This window comes from Miscanthus floridulus, chromosome 10 (genome assembly GCF_019320115.1).
Source record: "Miscanthus floridulus cultivar M001 chromosome 10, ASM1932011v1, whole genome shotgun sequence".
Taxonomy (NCBI): Eukaryota; Viridiplantae; Streptophyta; class Magnoliopsida; order Poales; family Poaceae; genus Miscanthus; species Miscanthus floridulus.
Window position 1 is genome coordinate 6679701 of NC_089589.1, and position 22017 is coordinate 6701717.

General features: G+C 43.1%; 1 protein-coding gene and 2 long non-coding RNA genes across 3 annotated transcripts; 2 read left to right on the forward strand and 1 right to left on the reverse strand.

The window, feature by feature from the left end:
* Window positions 1-2608: 2608 nt before the first annotated feature.
* Window positions 2609-4257, reverse strand: LOC136486145 (uncharacterized). Its single transcript, XR_010766684.1, has 3 exons — window positions 3762-4257; window positions 3564-3658; window positions 2609-2677 (listed from the first exon to the last, which is right to left on the reverse strand). It is a non-coding gene; the product is annotated as an uncharacterized lncRNA (long non-coding RNA).
* Window positions 4258-5653: 1396 nt separating this feature from the next.
* On the forward strand, window positions 5654-13557 carry LOC136487112 (uncharacterized). The gene is made up of 6 exons (XM_066484244.1): window positions 5654-5696; window positions 5806-5885; window positions 11952-12167; window positions 12255-12346; window positions 12494-12737; window positions 12982-13557. Exons 1-6 carry the CDS (start codon window positions 5654-5656, stop codon window positions 13435-13437), a joined length of 1131 nt encoding a protein of 376 aa, XP_066340341.1. The 3' UTR covers window positions 13438-13557.
* Window positions 13558-15394: 1837 nt separating this feature from the next.
* Window positions 15395-21910, forward strand: LOC136486144 (uncharacterized). Its single transcript, XR_010766683.1, has 4 exons — window positions 15395-15497; window positions 16481-16580; window positions 16685-16779; window positions 21276-21910. It is a non-coding gene; the product is annotated as an uncharacterized lncRNA (long non-coding RNA).
* Window positions 21911-22017: the final 107 nt, after the last annotated feature.

Here is a 22017-nt window from a genome sequence, read left to right on the forward strand (position 1 = left end):
TGTTTTGCCAGCAAAGAAACTTCTGAAATCTAAACGCCAGTACAGTCCATCTTTTTTTAGATCAACCAGTGCAATCCGACAACCTAAGCAACACCACAAAGGAACCGAGTTTGAACTGCTGGATCAAAGTCAGATTGGGCCCATATGGGAGCGGTCCACCTGGAAGAGAAGTGGGACCCATCTGCATCTCCTCCATCAGGAAGAGGTGTCGTCGGCTAAATGTAAAAATCGGAGTAATTAACCATGAAATTTAATGTGGATATGAATATTATGTGTGTTTGTAAGTTGTCCTAATTCTGCAATGAACATAAATTAGTCACCTCTTTCTCACCTCAGCAATTAACAGTTGACGACAAGCATGGAAACAATGGTCATGGACGAGATGTGAGCCTTTCTTGATGTGGATGACGAACATGAAAACATGGCACCACAACAGAGTAAGCAAATAGAGGCGGAATCCGACCCCAAAACAGGGCAAGCTGTGCTCAACATAAGCACAAGCTTGAATTATTATTATTATTTAATTTGTCCATGTCATCATAAGGTAATGATATTACAACTCTTACGCCAAAGGGTGTGGATATTACATTTCATCCGCACTTCTGCATGATCTCGCTGCCGAGCAGTGAAATCAGCATCAGACTCATTTTCTTCCCTCACCGAGTCCACTGGCTCAGTAGGACATGGGGAGGTAAGCGCTAGGTCATTTTCAAACAGCGCAAGTGCTAGTTCATACTTCTCTCGCCATACCCTATTGTTGCCCCCTTCAAGAGGTGGTATGTGCGAGATGAATTTCATTGGGTTGAGTCCTGAAAAACACCGTCAGAGATAGTGAGAAAATTATGTCAAAATAATTGCATGCTTTAATTTAACGTTGGTCAGAATTAAAACATACAACATTCTTATACACTAATTCTACATCACCATTGGGCATATAGGACCTTCTACGACGTTACATTAATGTCGTAGAAACTATAAATTTTGTCATGTTTCACAATTTACGACGCACGTGCGACGAAGATGCATTCGTCACCTATTACCCGTAGCTAAAGGTGTTCTGTGACAAAACTGACATTATCATCGTAACTTTTGCGACGATCATACTTGCGTTGTTGATTTACGACGCTTAATTATCGTCGTTACTAAGCAAAGAAAACGTCATGAACCATTGACCATGGATGTCTATGCAGGTGCCACGTAGGATAATAAATTGTCATAAAATATTAGTCATATAACATGGTAATTCAATATATTGTAGCCGACTATATATATTGCAGCAAACAAAATCAGTTTATAGCCAACAAGCAAATTGAAAATGGCCACATTCATTACACCACTTGGCAAATCAGATCCATTAATAGTTGCATGTCCAAGTAATTCTCATGTCAAACTCAACCAAAAATACATGAACCTCACATATCAGTCAATAACTAAGTACTAGGTCCAACAAATAGCAAAATAATCGCCATGAAATTTATCTAAGTGCTGCACCAACTCTTGTACACATGTTGCTGCAGCAGTAGTGTTCTCTTGGAGGCCATTGACTTGAGGCCAACATTTCGAAGAAATTTATTTGATGGCAAAACATGAGCAACGACTTCTACAAGAGTCTTTGGTTATTCCCCATCTGGTCAAACTGAGCCATGATAGCTTTCATTTGAGCCTAACAAGACAAAAAAATAGTTTGGGTGAGTAGCTAAAATGGGTTGCACAAGGGTAGCTAAGTAGTAGTAATAGTAAAGAGCATATTCATCTCAGGTTAGGACAACAGCTTGAGTTTGCATTATCATAAAAATTCAGTCTGCAATAATATTCAGATTCTTTTTTAACGAATAGCTAGCTGGAAGTGCCATCCATGGTGTAAAAATATTCAGATTCCAAAAAGCAATAGTTCAGTGGTGTCTATTAGACAAATTTTCTGAATATAAATGCACAAAATCTGGAATCCTAACAAAAAATGTATCCCATAATCCCAACAGCAGCAGCACTTTCTAAACAACCAATTGCTTTAGAGTTGATTGGACCATTCACATACAAATCCAAGACCTACTTAAGGTATTATCAACTAAGGAAAACTAAAGGCATGGAAGCATAAGGCATATCTGTGAAACAACTGTGAGTGTGCCTCGTACTATCGCACCAAATGATCTACACAGACCAACTTTTGCACTCTGCATTTAAGGCCTCTACATTAATATATTTTACATATAACACAAACCTAAGTCAAAGGCATTAAAAGGAACAGATTGATAATGTTACAAGGGTACATTATCACAGCCTGTATCATCTAAATTGGTTGGGAACTGCACATTAATGATAGCTTGGCGGAGTAGCTGATCTGACATGTACCTTTTCATACTTTTCACTCCTTTCTTGAAGGTGCAGAGATCCTACTTCATTCTCGCATAACAGTTCATCGTCAGCCCATCACCGAAGATTAAAATCCTAAGTAACACAAGAATGAAATACTACCAGGTGAATTACAACTATGTGGGATAGAGGTGCAGCAATGTATAGCTGTTTTATTTAGTAGCCCTTGAAGCTCTGTAGAGAAAATTTCAAAGACGCAATGTAGAAATACTTGTGCAAAATTGATCCTGTAATGACCTGTGTTAGGTTGTAACTGCCCCAACATAAACACTTGCTGCAAGGTGCCCACAGCTACCAATTTTCTGCCCTGAAATTGAATTAAATTAGATCAGATACTTGCTTGAACATGTTTGCAAATAGTGAGACCAAATATAGACAAGTTAAAGTTAGCAGTCATTTGCCATGTGCATGCATGAAGATATAGACTGGGAAAGCAAAGAATAAGTTTGTCACTTATAATGGACTGCCGTCTGTAGACAGTATGCCAGTTGTCACAACATTATTTCTCACATAGACTTCTAACCCAAATGATTCATCTCAGTATCTAAAATTTTCTATATTGAAAGGAAATACCAAATTGCCAATTTTTTCTATATTGATGCACTCATATTTTCCAAATAGTAGAAATATCATTTTCTCTTGTGCAAATAAACATAAATGGAACTAATGGACATAAGTAACCAATAGACAGTAGTAGTAATGGAAATAACAATAGATATGGTCCACGACAAATGTAAAACAGAAGCAATCAGACTCTTTTTTTAATAAAAAAAATCCATACACAGCATGTCAATGCAACTAATGGACAAGTCATGCTTCATTTTTTTTCTCACTAAGTGATTTCTCCTGTGGCCCAGGAAAGTAAATCTACAAGTGACCTAAAAACTAAGTCACACCTCACTAATAGACATGGAGCAACTAAACTAATGATCAGAGTAAAAACTGCACAGGTTAGTGTGGAATCTACTCTCTTTTTTCCTGCATAAAAGATCGCAGCACAAGAGATTTTTCCTTGATAATATTAGCAGTCATTTTTACTTTTTAACAACAGTCACACAAAGAGATCTTTGCTGCATAAAAGGTCAGTTACAGCTATGAACCAAATACCACATTTCTATTAAATCTGGACTATGTATACACACAGACAAAAAAAATAGGCAACACGTGTATCAGAAAGATGAGGAAGAACTAACTCGGAAGTGAATAAAGCACCATAGATCAAATCCATAGAAGAAACTCCATCTAGCCTGCCGTTTTGTCACACCGAAAGATCCAACCTAAAGCCACCCTATCAAAAAATCCCCAGAAGTTGAAAGACGATTATTATTGAGTAAAAATCAGTACAGGTGAGTGATTACATGAGCAAGGAAGTAATGGGAACTAAACAAAACCTAACAAATCACATGGTCACAAGCACCAGTGCTCCACCACGCCGGATCAACAGTCTATCGGATCCTGCAGAGGAAGAAGAAAGGCTCCCACTGGAGACAGAGATTCGACATCCTTCTCCAAGGGCGACCGTGGATCTGGCTGACCCTACATGGATTCGACCCTCACTTGTTAGATTCGAGGCAAAGGGGAGGGGAGGAGAGGGAAGGGGCCGGGATGACTGCTGACCTGCCGTTGCCATAGGTGGATCTGCCGAGACGCGAACTCGAGGAAGAGCAGGGGGCTAGGTGGCTGCCTCAGCCGCCGGTGTATGCCGCCATGGCTCCAACAAACTTTAGTAAGAATAGGGGCGTGTGGTGTTTCCCCGCGGCGGTCGCCCCATCGGGAGGAGATCGGCCATGGCACTAGCGAAGCTCGACTTGGGACTAGAGGAGCTCGGCAATGGGGGCTTCGGTGGAATTTGGTGAGGCGTCGATGGGAGGACGGCGGCAGAGTGAGAACTGAGAGAACTGACGGTGGCCAAAGTATGTGGTTTTTATTTTATTTTTTGTTATTGTTAGGGTTGGCGGATTTGGTGTGGCGAGAGCGCGTAGAGGAAATTTTGGCGCCATGGGAGGGGAAAACATCAGCGGGAAAAAGGGAGGAAAAAAATTGGTGCCGGTTGAAATACCTGGAGATGGGTATTATAAAAAAAATCTGAGTGACAACTTTCAATAGACTTTTGGAACTATAAATATTTTATAACAAAAAAGTCATGGATTACAAAGTTATAGATCTAATTAAGATCTATAACCTTGCTTCTATTTGTTTTTCCATTTGAGGTAATTTAAAAAATTTAAATTTCAAAATATAAGAACTTCATATATAATTTTAGGACCAAAAATAATTTGAAATTAAAAAGTCATCAACTACAACATTGTTGGTCACATCGAGATCTAGAACATTGGTTTTCTTTTTTTTCATCCGAGGTAGTTTGGATAGTTCAAATTTTTGAATTCAACATATGATATGTGGAGTTGAGTTTAGCAAGTTAAAATTTAAATAATAAGACGATTGTTTGTTGGCATGTCATGAAGAACTATAGTTCCTCATAACATGGAAATCCTTCTGTTTACGATGACTTCTGCAAGATCTTAGCGACACACATATAATTTTTGTCGTAAAGTCATGAACCCACTGAAAAACGTCGTAAAGCAGAATGACTTAGCGACAAATTTAGCTGTCGTCACGAGAAAATCGTCGTAGAAGGTCATATCTCTTGTATGCATGGAAAACTTATGAGTAAACATTATAATATTGTTATTATCAGCATTGGTCAGAAAAATAACAATATTATAATTTATTGACTAAAAATGACTACTCTTTAAATTAAATTCTCCTGTTGGTTTGAATTTAATTTGAAGATGATAAACTTTAACAATGCAGCAAAAACATGGAAAAACTCATTATTTATTTTTCAGAAGCATTTAACTTTTCTCAACTATTCTTTGAAAAATTATCCCGTTGTTCAAATTTTGACAGAGATTTTAAACTAGACAAATATCATCAAAAATTGCTTCTGAAAAAAGAGTAAAATTTAAACTCGTAGAACACTGTTCATTTGGCCCAAGCATCAAAACGGCCTAGCTTGCTCTGGTTTCGCGCGCGTTGTGCCTTCCCAGGCAGCAAACTAGGCTTGGGCCGGCAAAGCTGCCCGCCGCGCGTGCCCGCTTGGGCCGAATGCTGGCCCGTTCGCTCTCGACCGTTCATCGCGGATCAACGGTCGAGCGCGCTCCTCGGCGGATCAAAACCAGCGCGTGGCGTCCGTCCCCGAACCCTAGGCTCATTCGACTCCCTCCCTTTCCTCTCTTAGCGCAGCAGCGGTCGAGTGAAAGAGCGAGAGCGAAGAGAGGTGATGGCGCCATCGCCGGCCCCCTCGCCTGCGCGCGCGCTCCCCAGTGGGTGAGTGCACCGCCATCGAGCGGTCTGGGCGACGGTGCCCTGATCCCCACACGCACTACGGTGAGAAAGCTCCCGAAACCCTAGATCTGACCGGTGCCGCCGCAGGTCCCCTCGTCGGAGCGGCGGCAGGGTCTGTGATGAAGTCTAAGGCCAAGGTGGACAAGGATTCCATCCTCAGGACTCATGTCTCACTACTGGATTCAGGTTCTTTGCCGAGTGCCTGAGGCACTCGACAAAGGCCAAATTGCACTCGGCAAAGCCTTTGCCGAATGCAGCACTCGGCAAAGAACACACGGCAAAAAATTGATCGGCAAAGATCTCTTTGCCGAGTGTCTTTTATCGGGCACTCGACAAAAGCTTTGCCGAGTGCCCCGGGGGCACTCGGCAAAGAAAATCGACCGTCACGGCGTCGGCCCCGTTGACGGTGGCTTTGCCGAGTGCCAACCCTGCAGGCACTCGGCAAAGATTTTTTTTATTTTTTAAAAAAAAAATTCTTTGCCGAGTGCCCTCTGGCCGGTGCTCGGCAAAGTTTGAATTTTTTTTAAAAAAAAAATTCGTCGAGCGCCGGCCAGAGGGCACTCGGCAAAGATTTTTTTAAAAAAAAAAATAAAAAAATCTTTGCCGAGTGCCCTATTTTCGGCACTCGGCAAAGTTTGAATTTTTTTAAAAAAATTCTTTGCCGAGTGCCCTATTGCCGGCACTCGGCAAAGTTTGATTTTTTTTAAAAAAAAAAATCTTTGCCGAGTGCCCTCTGGCCGGCACTCGGCAAAGTTTGAAAATTTTTTTAAAAAAAATTCTTTGCCGAGTGCCCTATTGCCGGCACTCGACAAAGTTTGAAATTTTTTAAAAAAAAATTTATTTGCCGAGTGCCCTCTGGCCGGCACTCGGCAAAGTTTGAATTTTTTTTAAAAAAAATTCTTTGCCAAATGCCCTCTTGCCGGCACTCGGCAAAGTTTGAATTTTTTTAAAAAAAAAATATTTGCCGAGTGTTCTATGGCCGGCACTCGGCAAAGTTTGAATTTTATTTAAAAAAAATTCTTTGCCAAGTGCCATGGTCATGGCACTCGGCAAAGCTGGAAAAATGGTTTTCCGAGCGCCCATTTTTCCAGCTTTGACGAGTGCTGTGACCTTGGCACTCGGCAACGGGGTCCTTTGCCGAGTGCAACACTCGGCAAAGTAACCCAAAATGGCATTTTTTTTTTACATTCCATCATGACAAATAAATTCATACAATCATATATCTCATCCATCACATATATATCTCATTCATCACATATATATCTCATCCATCACATATATATCTCATCCATCCACACATCCATCCGCACATATCACATCCATCACAATATATATCATATATATAATAATAAGTGCTCAAGTCCATCCAAATAAATCCACAAGTCCATCAAAGTCCACAAGTGCGTCACAAGTATATCACAAGTCCATCACCAAGTGAACAACAAATAAAAAAATACAACGTGCACTCATCTCGGCCTCTACAACTGTGGTGAAGGCCCAGTTCCATCATTCGGAGGTGCATGAGGTGGATTATTCGAACCACCGTCAGATGGAGACTGCACAAAGAAGAAAAGATTGCATGTGAGACAAGATTATTTGGATAGCTAATCTAGGAAGGTAGAGGCCATACAAGCAAAGCACAAGCGAAAGTAAAAAAACTTTCATACTCACAGGAGTAGCTGGAGCTGCAGGACGCGGAGGCGGAGGTGGAACCAACAGCCCAGGTGGCAGAGATAAGCCCACACGTTGCCCAAGCCCTTGTAGGAACTCTGTAATGTCCGTCAGCCTCTGCGCCTGGGTCTGCCGCTCGGCCTGCTCGACCTCCAGCTAGGTCGCCATCCTCTGGTGCCCGGCCTCCAGCTCTTGACGTTGCCGCATTTCTTGTTCTAGCCGGTCCTGCAATATTTCACTCCAATGTTTCAGTAATGCAAAGGTAATTAAGGTGTGTAAAGATCAATGCATGACGAGTAAAACAGGAATAACCTCGAGTGCGTCAACCCGGTGCTGTGCAGCGGTCGGCCGTGTGCGAATGGCCGGGCTCTCGCTCGTGCTCCGTGCTCAGATTTGGGAGAGAGAGGGAGTAGAGGCCGTGTCGATGACGTCGTCGCCAAGCCAGAACCGCCCATGCTTCTTGCCTTGCCCTGCCCTAATGACGGCCTCTCCATCGAAGTCCTGGGTGCTCGGATCATGGTCTGACCCATGGAGCGACCTCGCCACCTCAGTGTACTCACTGATGCGGGAGTGGACGCTCGGGTTCGTGTATGCCTCGGGCAGGTCCTCCAGGTTGAAGGAGACATCGGACGTCGCCTTGCCCTTGTGGGCCATACACCATGCCTGGAAGTCCGAGCAAGCCTGGCCACTATGTGACGCCAACTGCGAGAAAGACATCACGATGATTAGAAATCAGGCAGAACTGAGCGTCACAATAGATAAATGAATTCGCGTACCCATGCTTGTTTGTATCCGGTGAGGCTGCGGCTGCCTTGATGGTGTGCTGGACCTTGCATCTGCAAACGACGATCCCGGGCATCCCTGTGCATCTTGAGGTACTCCTCAATGAACCACCGGTCCACCATCATCGCCCAGCAATCGGGATACGCTTGGCACTACCAGGGAATCATCTACACGTCATCAAGTATTGGACATATAAGAAGATCAAATTAAACCAACTTAATCTCAAAACGAATCAATATTGATGTTCTTCATTTACCTCAAGGTATTGCTCCCGGGTCAGCTGCATCTCTCTTGCGTCTTTCTTGGTTTTCCTCTCTCCAAGCTTCGACCCATAGTAGGTTATGATGGCCTGGATGCGCACCTCATGATGCATGTCGGAGACAAGTTTTTTATAGGCTTTGGTAGTCACCTGCTCCGCCCTGGCCTCAAATCCCTCCTCGCATCTGTAATAAGTCTGTATACAAAAGCGATGTATCCATTCATTATTTCAAGAAAAGTCCAATGAATGCAACGTATTAAGCAATGTTGTGTGAGGGAGACTTACCCAAAGCTCTACCTTCACCCGCGCCGCCATGTTGGGGTACTCCGCATCGGTGGCAAGGGCGTAGTGGTCAAACGAGTAGGCCGGCTCCGTCTTCGATGCGTACGTGACAATGCCGGGGAAGTGTTGCCAGCACAGAAGACCTAGGATGCTGTTGACTAGCCGTGCGCTACCACCCGACACAACCACCCAGTTCCTGCACAAGTGATTAAGAAAAATTATTAGTTTATTTTCATCATATCATATGAAGTAGTGGTGATAACATATAAAGCTACTTACTTTTGCCCTTCGGGGCGAATCACTGGGCGTTGGTGAGGAAGCGGAACATGTGGGAGCCTCGCGGGACCTCGCAAGTAGACACTCGAAGAGGAGTCAGAGGAAGCGGAACCCGTGCCTGCCGCCTCCAACTCGTCGTCCTCGTGCAGCCCCTCCTCCTCGTCCGTCTGCCGAACCAGCTCATCGTCCGACTTATCCACGGGCACCACCTCCTCCTCTGGCTTCTCCTCACACGGCGTGGGAGGAGACGGCCCCCTCCTACGTCTGGCAGTCCTCCTCCTCCTCCTGTCCGGTCCCTCCGCTGCCCCCTCCGCCTCCTCCTGCAGCCGGCGTGGTCTTTGGTAAATCGAGTTCACGTACCTATGACGGTCACCCGCCATCTTTGTTCAATCACCTGCAACAAAAAAAGAGAAACAAGACGTAATTAGAAATAGGTGCAAAAATGAACAAAACATAATTACAAAAAACATAGTAATACATGTATTAGAAATATTTGCAAAAATGAACAAAACATAATTACAAAAAATATAGTATTACATGTATTAGAAATAATCTTCATGATTGAGATTAGCTGGATCATAGGTCTCGTCATCACTATCAACATTGTCCAACTCATCAACACTATCCGAAGGAGGAATGTTGTCTTCATTATCATTGCCTAAACGTAATCGCTCAAGCATTTGTATGTCCTTCAGATTTCGCACCTTGTCTCCAGCGTCCTCGTCATCATCCCTTTCATTGTCTACTTCCATTCCTATCTCTTCGGTTAAGTCTATGTCAAACCTTCCTTGTAGTCCCTCTTCTTGATAGAACTCTTCATCATATGTGTTTGTGTTGAAGTTGTAATCTTCAACGTTTGGGACAGATAGTTTATCATGTGGCGATACCTTGTGCACAATAGACCAACCCTTAAGATGCTCGGCGTCTTTGCATGCGTATGACGTGTATATCAGATATCACATGTGGAGAAGTCCTGGTTTGTAAGCATTGTATGTGACAACGTGCGCCAAACCTTCTCAAATTTTTATCATAGCCTCCACATACGATATCACGACATCTCAACAAGTTTCATGATTTTCGGACTTCGTTTCCTTCTTATAGAATTTAAAAACACTTCGCACACAAGATCGCGGTCATGTTTCGTGAACAAGATGTTCGAAATTTCGGGTCCGTTCCTGGATACGGCCTCACACTACACTCAGTAACATGACTATCATTTTTTGAATCATTAAATTCCATTATTCGTGCCACGTCAGTTCAAATTTATATTTTTCAAAAAAAATTCAAGCAAACGAAATAAAGTAACTAAATATATCAAAAAGCCACAAAAAATCCCCAAATTCTAACTAGGAGTTCCTGGTACCTTAAAAGGGCTGCACAAAAAATGTGAAGGCAAAAAAAAATCTTTGCCGAGTGCCGGGCATGACACTCGGCAAAGGCGGTCTTTGCCGAGTGCCAAGAATAAGGCACTCGGCAAAGAAGGTTTTGAATGTTTTTTAAAAAATTTCCTCTTTGCCGAGTGCCTTCACAGGGCACTCGGCAAAGACATTTCGAAAAATAAAAATTTTCTTTGCCGAGCGCCGTGTCAGGGACACTCGGCAAAGTATTTTCAAAAAAAAAAAATCTTTGCCGAGTGCCAGATCTGGGACACTCGGCAAAGAAATTTTTTTAAAAAAAAAAACCTTTGCCGAGTGCCAGATCGGGGGCACTCGGCAAAGTATTTTCCAAAAAAAAAAATCTTTGCCGAGTGCCAGATCTGGGACACTCGGCAAAGAATTTTTTTTAAAAAAAAACTTCTTTGCCGAGTGCCTGATAGCCGGCACTCGGCAAAGAAGGACGTGGCCGAACACCGTTACGCGGGGCAGCCTATGCCGAGTGCCGTGCTTTTGCCGAGAGCCTGGCACTCGGCAAAGAAGTCCTTTGCCGAGAGCCATTTTTTGCCGAGTGTCCGTTGCCGAGTGCAATTCTTTGCCGAGTGCGGCACTCGGCAAAGAAGGTCTTTGCCGAGCGCCCGATTTTTGACACTCGGCAAAGCAGTTTGCACTCGGCAAAGATATCGTTTCCAGTAGTGTCTGGATCCTCTGTTACTACATTATTGTGTTACATTTGCGACATCGTACTTGTCGAGACTGTCAAGATAACCATCTGATAATTCAAGGAATATAATTCTATCACTGCCTGCATTGTGACTGGAATAGTGGTAGTAAATAACTCTTTCTGAAGCATTATAACCGTGTTAATTGAAAATGATCTTGAACTTGAAGGTATACCATTTGAGTGTGTTGTATTGTCGTTCAAACGAAAGATCTTCCAAGGTACACTCAGATGGGATTATAAACGGATGACTGCCAAATTCATGCTAGGGAAATCCCAAAGTATGACTTAACCATGAACATTGAACAGCATACTTGATTCATTGGATCATAGCCTTGGTCAGATTTGGTTATGCAAATTAAGATCTGACATAGCTAGATGGTGTTGGATATGGATAGGATAGTAGACAAAGAAACATTGTTGGGAAAAAAACTGAAGTATGAAGTGACTGTATAACCTTAATTGTTGGCTCAGAAAATCATAACCATGGTTAACTATGATCCTTTCAGTAATAAGCATTTTCAAATAGATATGTACTGTGAACAGTTCTTTCGCAATGTTTGCTTAATTTGCAAAATTGGTGCTATGGCTACAAATTAATTGAAAGAAAATTCCAAGCACATGGTGCGACGATCATAACTGTTACAGTTAGTTTGGAATTTCAAACATATAGCTACATATATATATAGAATGGTGTATTGGTCATTTTCAGGTTCAGAGTCTGATTTTTTTTTTCTGCATATCATTAGGTAGCATGGTTGGATAAACCCATTTTGCCTGTGTACAACAGAAAGCCGTGTCCTTGTAGTGTATAGTAGAATGTTTTGTGCCTGTGCAGTAAACATTTCTTCTTTGTCTCTATCATCAGGAAGCAATGTCGAGGCAACTAAGTGATGCTACAACGGAACAATCCAGTAATGACGATTCATCTGTTGATGAGAGGCCAAAGCCTCGTAAGAAGATAGAATCTACCTCAGTAAAGGCAAAAACCACAGCTCCAAAAATTATACTTCACGATCCTAAATGGACTGACAGCAGCATTCCATTGGATGCATTTCCTGATAAACTCTCAAAAATTCGAAAGGTAAGCAACTCTATTTTATTGGCTCAGTCTCCATTTAGTGTTCCTGACTTGACTTGAGTTTCTAATATAATTTCTACTGAATTTCAGGAAGCTTTTGAAAGGAGAGATTTAGCAGCAACTGCTGCAGCTAACGCCCTGCAAGAGGCATTGGTCTCTGAATCTGTAATCAGGAATATAAGGTATTTGGACACATATATTTTCCCTTTCTAAAAACAAAACCAGTGCATTTGTTTAGCAGAAAAGTGGTGCGATAATATCTTGTTTATTTCTGCCTATTGTTCAGCAGAAAAGTGGTGTGATGATATCTTGTTTTTTTCTGCCTACAGCAAGTTCTCTGAAATCTGCACTTCGTCAAAGGTCTCCAATCCATTTCCAACAGTCGATCTTTTCCTGGTTGTCTACGAGGATACTCTCAAATGGAAGACCATCTCTGAGTCTATGGTGACCAATGGGGCTGAAGAGGGATTCTTCGAGAAATCAACTAAGCATTGGGTTGGCGCTGCATTAGCCACTGATCTTGAGGTCCTCAAGCTGCTGAACGGTGCCACTGGATCCTTCTCTCGGACGAGGAGCACCAACCAAGGTTTTCATTTTCGGAAATTAAAAATTATCGGGGGTCATAGATAAAGAGGATAAACATGATATATCGGAAATATCGGACCAAATTCAAATAAAATTTAATTTGAATTTAAGTAAATTTAAATAAATTTAAACAAAATTTGTACGAAAAAGATAGATATTTCCTTATCGGCACCTACGGATAAAGAGGATATATAGAAAATATCAGGAGATTTCGGCCGATATTAGAAACCATGCCACCAACAAGCCAAATGCATCTTCAGTGGAACCACCAAGAACAAGCCTGTCGAAGAAGCCAACACATGGAGCTTCAGCAAAAGTGCAGTCTAAGGTTGCACCAAGCTCTCCACTGAGGTGCACATGGAGTAACACCGAGAGCATGAGTGAGACAGCTGAGCTTGCCAAGTCCTTGTGGCGTGAGATGCATACGTGGTTCCTGACTTTTGTGGACGAGGCACTGGATGTGGGCTTCCACCTGTTCGAAGATCAGAACGTCGCTAGCAACCACATAACGATGGTCCTCTCACAGTTCAAGAAGATCAGCGACTGGTTGGACCAAGTAGGGAAGATTGCAGAGGAGGAGAGGACCAAGGAGAAGATCGAGTGCTTGAAGCGCAAGATCTATGGGTTTGTCATTAGCCACATGGGGTCTGCATTCGAGAGCTCTGTCTCGGTTTCTTCCAGGAGTTGAGGGGATGCTTCATGCTCTGAAGCTTGCTGCTCACAGTTTCTGTTCACATTGGTTCTTCAAATTGTTAAGATTTAAAGGTTACACAATCATGTAGCCTGTTGGTGCAGTTCTTTGTTTTCTTTTGGGGTGCCTAATTTATGACTTGTTTCATCATGTGAATAAATTATCGTATTATCATTATGGACTGCCTTATGTGTGGTTTGTCAGGTATATGATTATGAAGAGAGCGAGGCTACACCATTTCTTGGTTCAGTTTGCATTTTGTTGTGAGTTTGTGACCATATGTCCATGTCAGCCGTCGTACTGAGAGCTGTGACTATGCGCAGATTGAGATGATTATGCCCTTTCAAAGCGAAAGGCATATGCAACGGTAAAGACAATCATGCTGCTGCCTATAACTTTTTCTCTTTATGCAACGGTAAAGCAAAAGTCATCTTGTCAAATGTTTTTCAGGTCAAATGTGCCAGTGAATGTTGGATGGTCCAATGCAGTTTTTAACATTGAACAGGGGTCCTGGGAATGATCCAGTAGATTAAGCTCTTTCATATTCTTTATTTGTGCAGATTGTGACACTATGATATAGATATCCTGAAGTTTTGTTTTTGTTTTCTTCAAACACGCAAGAGAGTTACGTACGTACATACAGATTGTAGTAAAATGTCTACATTTTCACCTCGAGCCGTTTGAGTTTCCATAACTACTTCATGTTAAATTATTCGATCTTGACATTACATTATATACAGTAGTACGCATGCAGGAAATGAAGGGGCGCTCGCCTCGCGTAACCGCCGCGGCCCGCGGCTGCGCTCTCATCTCAGGACACCCTGACCCTCCTGCTTCATTTTATAAAGCAGATCGACCAGCAGCCGTCGCCCGCACCTCGCCCGCTCGCCGTCCACCTCCACTGCCACCCCTTCGCGCAATCGCGCTCGGCCTCCGCACATAGTACCACACCTCCCCCGGCCGACGAAGCGCGCCGCCCCCACAGCCCACGGCCCACATGGCTTCCTCCGCCTCCGCTCGCAGTCCCAACGCCAACGAGGCAGAGACCGCCGTCAAGAGGACCGCCTTCGGCCCCAAGAACGCCATCGCCGTCGTCGCCGACCCCGCGCCGTCGCCTGTCTCTGCTAGCTTCAAGAAACAAGCCAACAAGCGTAACAACAGCCTGTCGCGTAGCAAACTGCCAGTGGGAGTGTGTCTGATCTCCGCAAGCTTGTGTCGGCAGCAGGTCTGGGCTGCCGCTCTCCGGCCTCCATTGGCGTGGTGACAGATGTTGCTGAATGACGGGAAGGCTTTGTTTCGTTCCGGCAGGACGAAGAGTGAAGACGGTGTTTGTTCTGCCAGTTATTTGTGTCTGTATCCGGGCTTTTGTTCCATGCATCTTGTACCATCTGTAGTGTTGGTCCTTGATGGTTTTAGTTGGCGTCAGTCGTCAGTTTGTGGTAGTTGTGTTTAAGTTTCAGTTCGTACCTGTCTGGGGCTTGCTCGGTGTTGCAGCCCCTGGGAGTCTGTTTCAGTTAAATGTTTAGCAACTCAAGAAACTTTTCTGTTTTATCTTGGAATGTTCGAGGCTTAGGCGATCCGGTAAGTGCTCAATCGTTCGTGACGCTGTTACCTCTGCTGCTCCTTTGATAATCTGCATTCAAGAATCTAAGCTTCAGGACATATCATCTTTCATTGAAAACACGACCTTGGTCTCGAAGAAGTGAGCTTGCATTGTTCGGAAAACGCTTCACCTGGACCAATCAACAACCAAACCCCATTCTTGCATGCCTTGATCGTGCCTTCACAAACCTCAACCATAACATGTCTTTCCCCTCTGGTACCCTGTCCGCCCTTCCCTACCACGCCCAACCTCTTATCACACCCCACCCCTATTCTCTTGACAATGCCAACCTATTTCGGTTTGAAAGGGCCTGTCTGCATGACTCTTCTTTCCTCCCCTCGGTTCTCCCGGCTTGGACACATGAAAAGCTGCCTCGTGGGCGCCTCGCTCTGCCGGAAAAGCAGCCGCGCCGGCGGTCAGGGGCACTCCAAGAACGGCGACCTCCAGGCACCTGGTATGAAAATTGGACCTTTCCCTTTCTCAAATTGCAAATTTGGTTGTCACTCCTGCTCGGCCATGGTGTCTGTGTCACCAACGCCGGCAACACCACACATCAGATCCCGCCATCCACGCCCAGCAGCAGCTAGCCCGTCGCCGCCGGCCTGCATTAGCAACCCGTGCCCACGATCAGGACGGCCCCTGGCCTAGCGTCCTCCACTGCTCAGCCCGCCGGCGATTGCTGCCACTCCCAGCAACTGCGCTGTGCGCCGTCCGCGAACCGGTCGACGCCCGCCGCCCAAATCGCCGGTGCTTTTTCATGCATGGCTGTTTTGGGCCTTTGGCAGATCTATACTCCAATCCCTCCTATATGGCTGTTTTGGGCCCCCGATGTGACGAGATCTTGAGAAACCCATGTTCATCTCAGCCCATTTGCATACTTCACTGCTTAGCCGGCGCTAAGTCTTCTCCATTTAGCCAATTTACCGCCCGCTATTAGCGCCAAAAATCTCGTAGCGCTAAATGTTGATTATCCTGGCATTTGCTCTGCCTCGGCACTATATCCGGCTATAGCATCCACTGTAGCCCGAGATTTAAAACTTTGGTGCTATCTATGACTACAAATACAAATTACATACATGGAGAAAAGCTCCTGTCCAAGCGTGGCGCCGAAATTGTTTAAACTTGAATTTATTTAAATTTGAATTTGTTCCGAAATCCCGCATTAATTGGAAGGTGCCGAATTTTTTCTTTATACCGGTATAAAACATCCAGGCTACGATTTTAACTTATTATTATGCAATTGGTTTGAAACTTCAAACATACATATAGCGTGACATAATCATGTATTATTAGACATTTTCTGGTTCATAGTTGTGGTTATTTTCTCTCCATTTTACTCGGTAGCATGGCTTCTGGACAACCATTTTTCATGTGCACAATAGAAAGTTTTTTTTTTTTTGAAGAATCACAACAGAAAGTATTGGTGTCCTTGTTCAGGATACATTATTCTGCACCTTTTCATTAAACACTTCGTCGTCGTCGCTATTATCAGGAAGCAACGTCGAGACGACTAAGGATTTCATCAGAAATCAGAAAGGTAGGCAGCTGTAGTTTAATTTGTTGTTGGCCTCACAATCTCCGTTCATACGGAGTTCCTGACTTGAGTTTCTATCTAATATACAATTTCCTTACCAAATTTAGAAGGAAGCAACTGAAATAAGAGACACAGAAGCAATCCTTGCAGCTAGCCACCTGGAAAAGGCATCGATCTGTGATTCACTTCTCAGGAACGAAAGGTATATATATTTAGCACTAGTAGAGAAACGAGCTGTACTCCTGGTTCTCAACCCCCTTCAGTTCCGGTTTTAGAACCGGGAGCACAAATCTGGGACTAAAGGGCTCCTCCTTTAGTCCCGGTTTCACGCCCGCTTTAGTCCCGATTGGTAATACCAACCGGGGCTAAAGAGGCCTCCCGGCCTGGCCACGTGGGCCGACCCTTTAGTCCCGGTTGGTATTACCAACCGGGACTAAAGTTTTTTTTTTCTTTTTTTTGTTTCTATTTTCAATTGATGATTCGTTTTGCTTTTCGAATACGCATTCTACGTTGCTAATAATATACGTATTCTACACGTTTATAATGTTCGAACATTTTGTACAAACTAAAGTATGAAACTAACGTATATATTACATGCATATACATATATTGTACATTATTTTATGTACATATAATATGTATATGTGTATATATATATTACAAATAAAGCTTGCATTGTATATTCTATCATATCCTTGGGATAATAAATTCACTCCATCTGGTTTGGCTTTCATGTTTCGTTCACGTCATTGTAGAACTCGCCGGCGGGGTTTTGGACCCGGTCATTAAGAAATCCTGCTATGGTCTCTTGAATTGCTTTCAGTTGGTCACGTCGTATGACTTTTTCCTTCAACCATAGAGTCTTCAATAAAAGTTAAAGGAAAAGTATTAATATATATATATATGTGTGTGTGTGTGTGTGTGTTGGTCACGTGATTACTTATATATATGAGCAATAAAAGAAATTGTGAATATATGAATACATTTATATAATGTACTTTGAGGATCTCTTCAGGAGTTCTTTTTTAGTACGCCATGATGAACTCGCAAACATAGTATCTGCAGTAGTTGGTCCCCTGTTCTTGCCTCAGAACCCACTTTTAAGAGAAAAAAGATCCGGTAAATAGAAAGAATGCATGGTGTTAATTGAATTATATATATATAGTACTTACTTTGTGTGCGATTACATCCAGTGGCGCTTTGCAATGTTTCATGTGGTGTTCCTCAATGAAACTTTTTCAAACACTGCGCCCAATAAAATAAAAAATTAATTTGGCATTTAATAATTATTTTAGTTAAGAGATCGGGGTATATATAGTTGTTAGAGAGACCAAATTACCCTTGGATAATATCTATCATGTCTTGGTACTCTATTTGCTCTTTTCTTAATGAGTCTAAGATGCTCAACCGACTATTGGCCATATCGATCACCATCAATATCCAGTGATTGCTGCATATGTTTTTATACACAAATATGATCGACATTAACTAGAGTCAACATATATATATATATATATGTGGGAGATAGCTTAGCTAGTAAGCAAATAATTGAACAAATGTACATATGATCGACATTAATTATTTAACGCTCACTTGAAGTTGTGGGGGAAGAGTATGTCCTTGTTTTGTTGGTTCACTAAGAACCTCATGAGATTTTTCTCGAGTTCAGCTTTCCATTGAGGCGGGGGATCAGGGTGTTTGAATGTGACATTTGGATCAACGAAACCAACATTATTATCCTTTCTCTTTCTGAGTTCTGTCATCTCATATCTGCATATATAAAAATATAGTGTGAGGATATATAATTTATATATATACATGTAGCTTTATATATATACACTTTAATAGTAGAAAATAATCATACTTACAGATAATAGCAGCTAATGAGACTTTTGTTGAGAGAGTCCAGGTGGCATAGTTGGTGTAATTCTAAAAACTCGACATATATAACGTCATCGCCACGGAAGTAATGTTGGTTTCTAACTCTGACAGAAAAAAGTTCTCTCCCCGTTCACATGCCACCATGTACCACTTGTTTAGCAGGTACATTTGCGTACCCAGTTCACCTAAGGCCTCAGGGTTGTATAGACTCTTTCCATGTTTAAATTTCTTCTAAGGATCCACTTTCAGAGCAGATGGTCCTTCAACGAGCACTTGGGCAAGGTCCAAACCAGTAGGGTGTCTCAACATATTGTCTACCTTACGGTCTTCTTTGTGCCATCACAACAACTTTACATGGTCTTTGTTTCTAAACAGACGTTTCAAGCGTGGTATTATAGGAGCATACCACATAATCTTGGCAGGGATTTTCTTCGTGGGACGTTCGCCCTCAACATCACCAGGGTCATCTCGCCTGATCTTATACCGCGATGCATGACATATCGGGCATGCATCTAACTTCTCGTACTCCTCGCCACGGTAGAGGATGCAGTCATTAGGACATGCATGTATCTTCTGGATTTCTAATCCCAAAGGGCAGACTACCTGTTTTGCTTCGTACGTAGTGACGGGCAATTCGTTATCCTTCGAAAGCATCTTCTTTTGGATTTTCAGTAACTCCCCAAATCCCTTGTTAGATACACCATTCTTTGCCTTCCATTACAGCAATTTCAGTGTGGTGCCCAACTTTTTCTGCCCCGCATCACAAGTTAGGTATAGCAATTTCTTGTGGTCCTCTAGCATGCGCTCGAACTTGATCTTCTCTTTTTCACTTTAGCATTCTCTTTGTGCGTCACGAATATATTCATCAATTGATGGCACTATATTCTGCCATCAATTGAATGGCCTGACCAAGATCATCAGCGGGTTCATCTTCTGTCACTACCTCTTCTTCAGCTTCCCCCATTGCAGTATCATTGATGGCACTATATTCAGCAATAATGTCATCATCGTTCCATTGTTCTTCTTCACCTTCTTCCATTACAACCCCCGTTTTTCCGTGCTTCGTCCAACAAATATAGTTTGGCATGAAACCCGACTTCAACAAGTGTGAATGAAGACTCCTTGAGCTAGCATATTCCTTCAAATTCTTACATATGGCACATGGGCAGCACATGAAACCATCGCGTTTGTTTGCCTCGGCCACACGTAAGAAAGAATGCACGCCCTCAATGAACTCTTAGGAGCGGCGATCAGCATTGTACATCCAATGCTGGCTCATCTGCATTACATCACATACATATCATATTAAAACCTAGAACATAATTAGTTAATTATACGACATGCATGCCACCACACAAGATATTAATTTATGAAAGTCTCGCTACAATATAGACAATCCCAACTACCACTAAAAAAACTAAAGCTAAAATGCACTTCAGCAGCATAAGGATTTCACGAACAATCCCAACTAAAACAGACAGATCATGCGTTTGTTCAACATCTATGAGTTTCTTCTGCAGGATCACTGCCTCATCAGCCGCCGTAGCCGCCTGTGCAAGAGAGTTTTGCACGTATTCAACATACTCTTCCTCCCAGTACCAGCCTGAACATCCAGTGCCACCCCACTGAAATTAAAACAAAAAATTAAAACTTTAATCACAATCATCATGAAAATAAGTATAAATTAACCATAATCATCAAATGCGACAAAATAACTCACATTGCGATCCGGACACTTGTAGAAGATACGGCCCTTGTTGGGACACTCCTTCCTCACCCGGTACTCCATCACAATCTTCTCCTCACACTTGCCGCATGCAATGAGAGGGAGGTCCGGCCTAAGTCGCTTTGGAACCCGATGAGAGGCCGAGGACTCGGAAGCAGTTGCCATCTACTCTCTATACTCATTTTTAATATAATATAAATTTCTCATTTTATAAACAAATAAAATTAAAAAAACTCTAAAATTCTCTATATCTCTAAACCATGAAGTGTGCTGTGCATGCTAGAAATGAAAGCTGAATACTAGTTTTGAATAACTACTTTAACCTTCCTTCATCCAAATATGCAAACTTTAAAGTGATTTTGAGCTTAAATGACTTACAAATAAAAAAAATTCTACCATAAAAAACCACATATATCTAGTCCACAAAATGAGATATGCTACTGATGAAACATGAGAGTATAAAGTTGGTAACCATTAGAACCGAAGAATCGATGGAGGAATCGAAGAAAATCTTGTGATTACCGGCGATGAGGAAGAAGAGAGGCCGGCAATGAAGCAAGAACACTGAGCTCGAAGTGGCTCGGGCTCAGGGAGGAAGAAGGGCTATATAGGAGGGGAACTGTAGTCCCGGTTGGAGACAGCAACCGGGACTAAAGGTCACTTTCTAGTTCCGGACGGAGCCTCCAGCCGGGAGTAGACTTTTACTTCCGGTTGGAGGGACCAACCGGGAATAAAAGTTAACATTTAGTCCCGGTTGGTAGCTCCAACCGGGACTAAAGGTCCCCTGCAGCAAAAGCCTGCCGCAGTATCCGTTGGGCAGGGACCTTTAGTCCCGGTTGGAGCTACAAACCGGGACTAAAGGTCTCTCTAGTCCCGAGCACGAAAAATACCGGGACTAAAGCCAAATTTCGAGCTAAATCAAAGGTCGTTTCTCTACTAGTGTAGAGACATCTATTTTTCCCCAGATCCGAGTCGAACCCACTGAACAATCATTCAAATTAAAGCAATGCCCAGTGTATTGTATTGTATTTGTGCAGCAGAAATTAGTGGTGTGATAATTAATGTCTTGTTCATTTCTGCTGCCTACACAGCGAATTCTCTGAAATCTGCGATTCTGCAATGGTCTCCGATCTACTCCCAACAGTTGAACCTTTCCTCGGTGTCTATGAAGATACGCTTCGGTGGAAGGACGTCGCGGAGTCTGTGGTATCCGAGGAGCTATGATCAGCTACTAAGTACTGGGTCGGTGGTGGTCCTCATGTTGTCCACGAGCTGAGCTTGCCAAATGCACCAAAGACAAAGAGCACGGCGAAGGAGAGGACGGCTGAGCTTGCCAAGGACTTGTGTGGGCAGATGCAAAGATGGTTCCTGGCTTTTGTGGAGGAGGCACTGGATGTGGAGAACAAGTGGAAGCACAGCAGCGACACACCGACGCTTCTCTCACAGTTCGAAAAGATCAGCGACTGGTTGGAGCAGGTACATCATCAGATCGTGGAGGAGGAGGAGGAGTGGACCAAGGAGATGATCAAGCGCTTGAAGCACAGGATCGATCGGTCACAACTTAAGACGATTAAAAGAGTGGGGTCCTGTGCCTCCGAGACTGTTCTGCAGTAGATTGTACAGACGATCGATGTGACAGTTTGTTTTGTTCGTCTAGAATACAAGAAACCTTGCATGTTCGTCACTAGGCAAGTAGGCAGTGGAACTCCTGCTGTAGCAGTGTACTCGAACATGGAAACTGTGCTCATATATTTGCTCCCCTTACCTGTTCAATATTTGTAAGCGAATGTTACTTGTAGTGTACTTTGAGTATGCAACTGTTTTTTTAAAAAA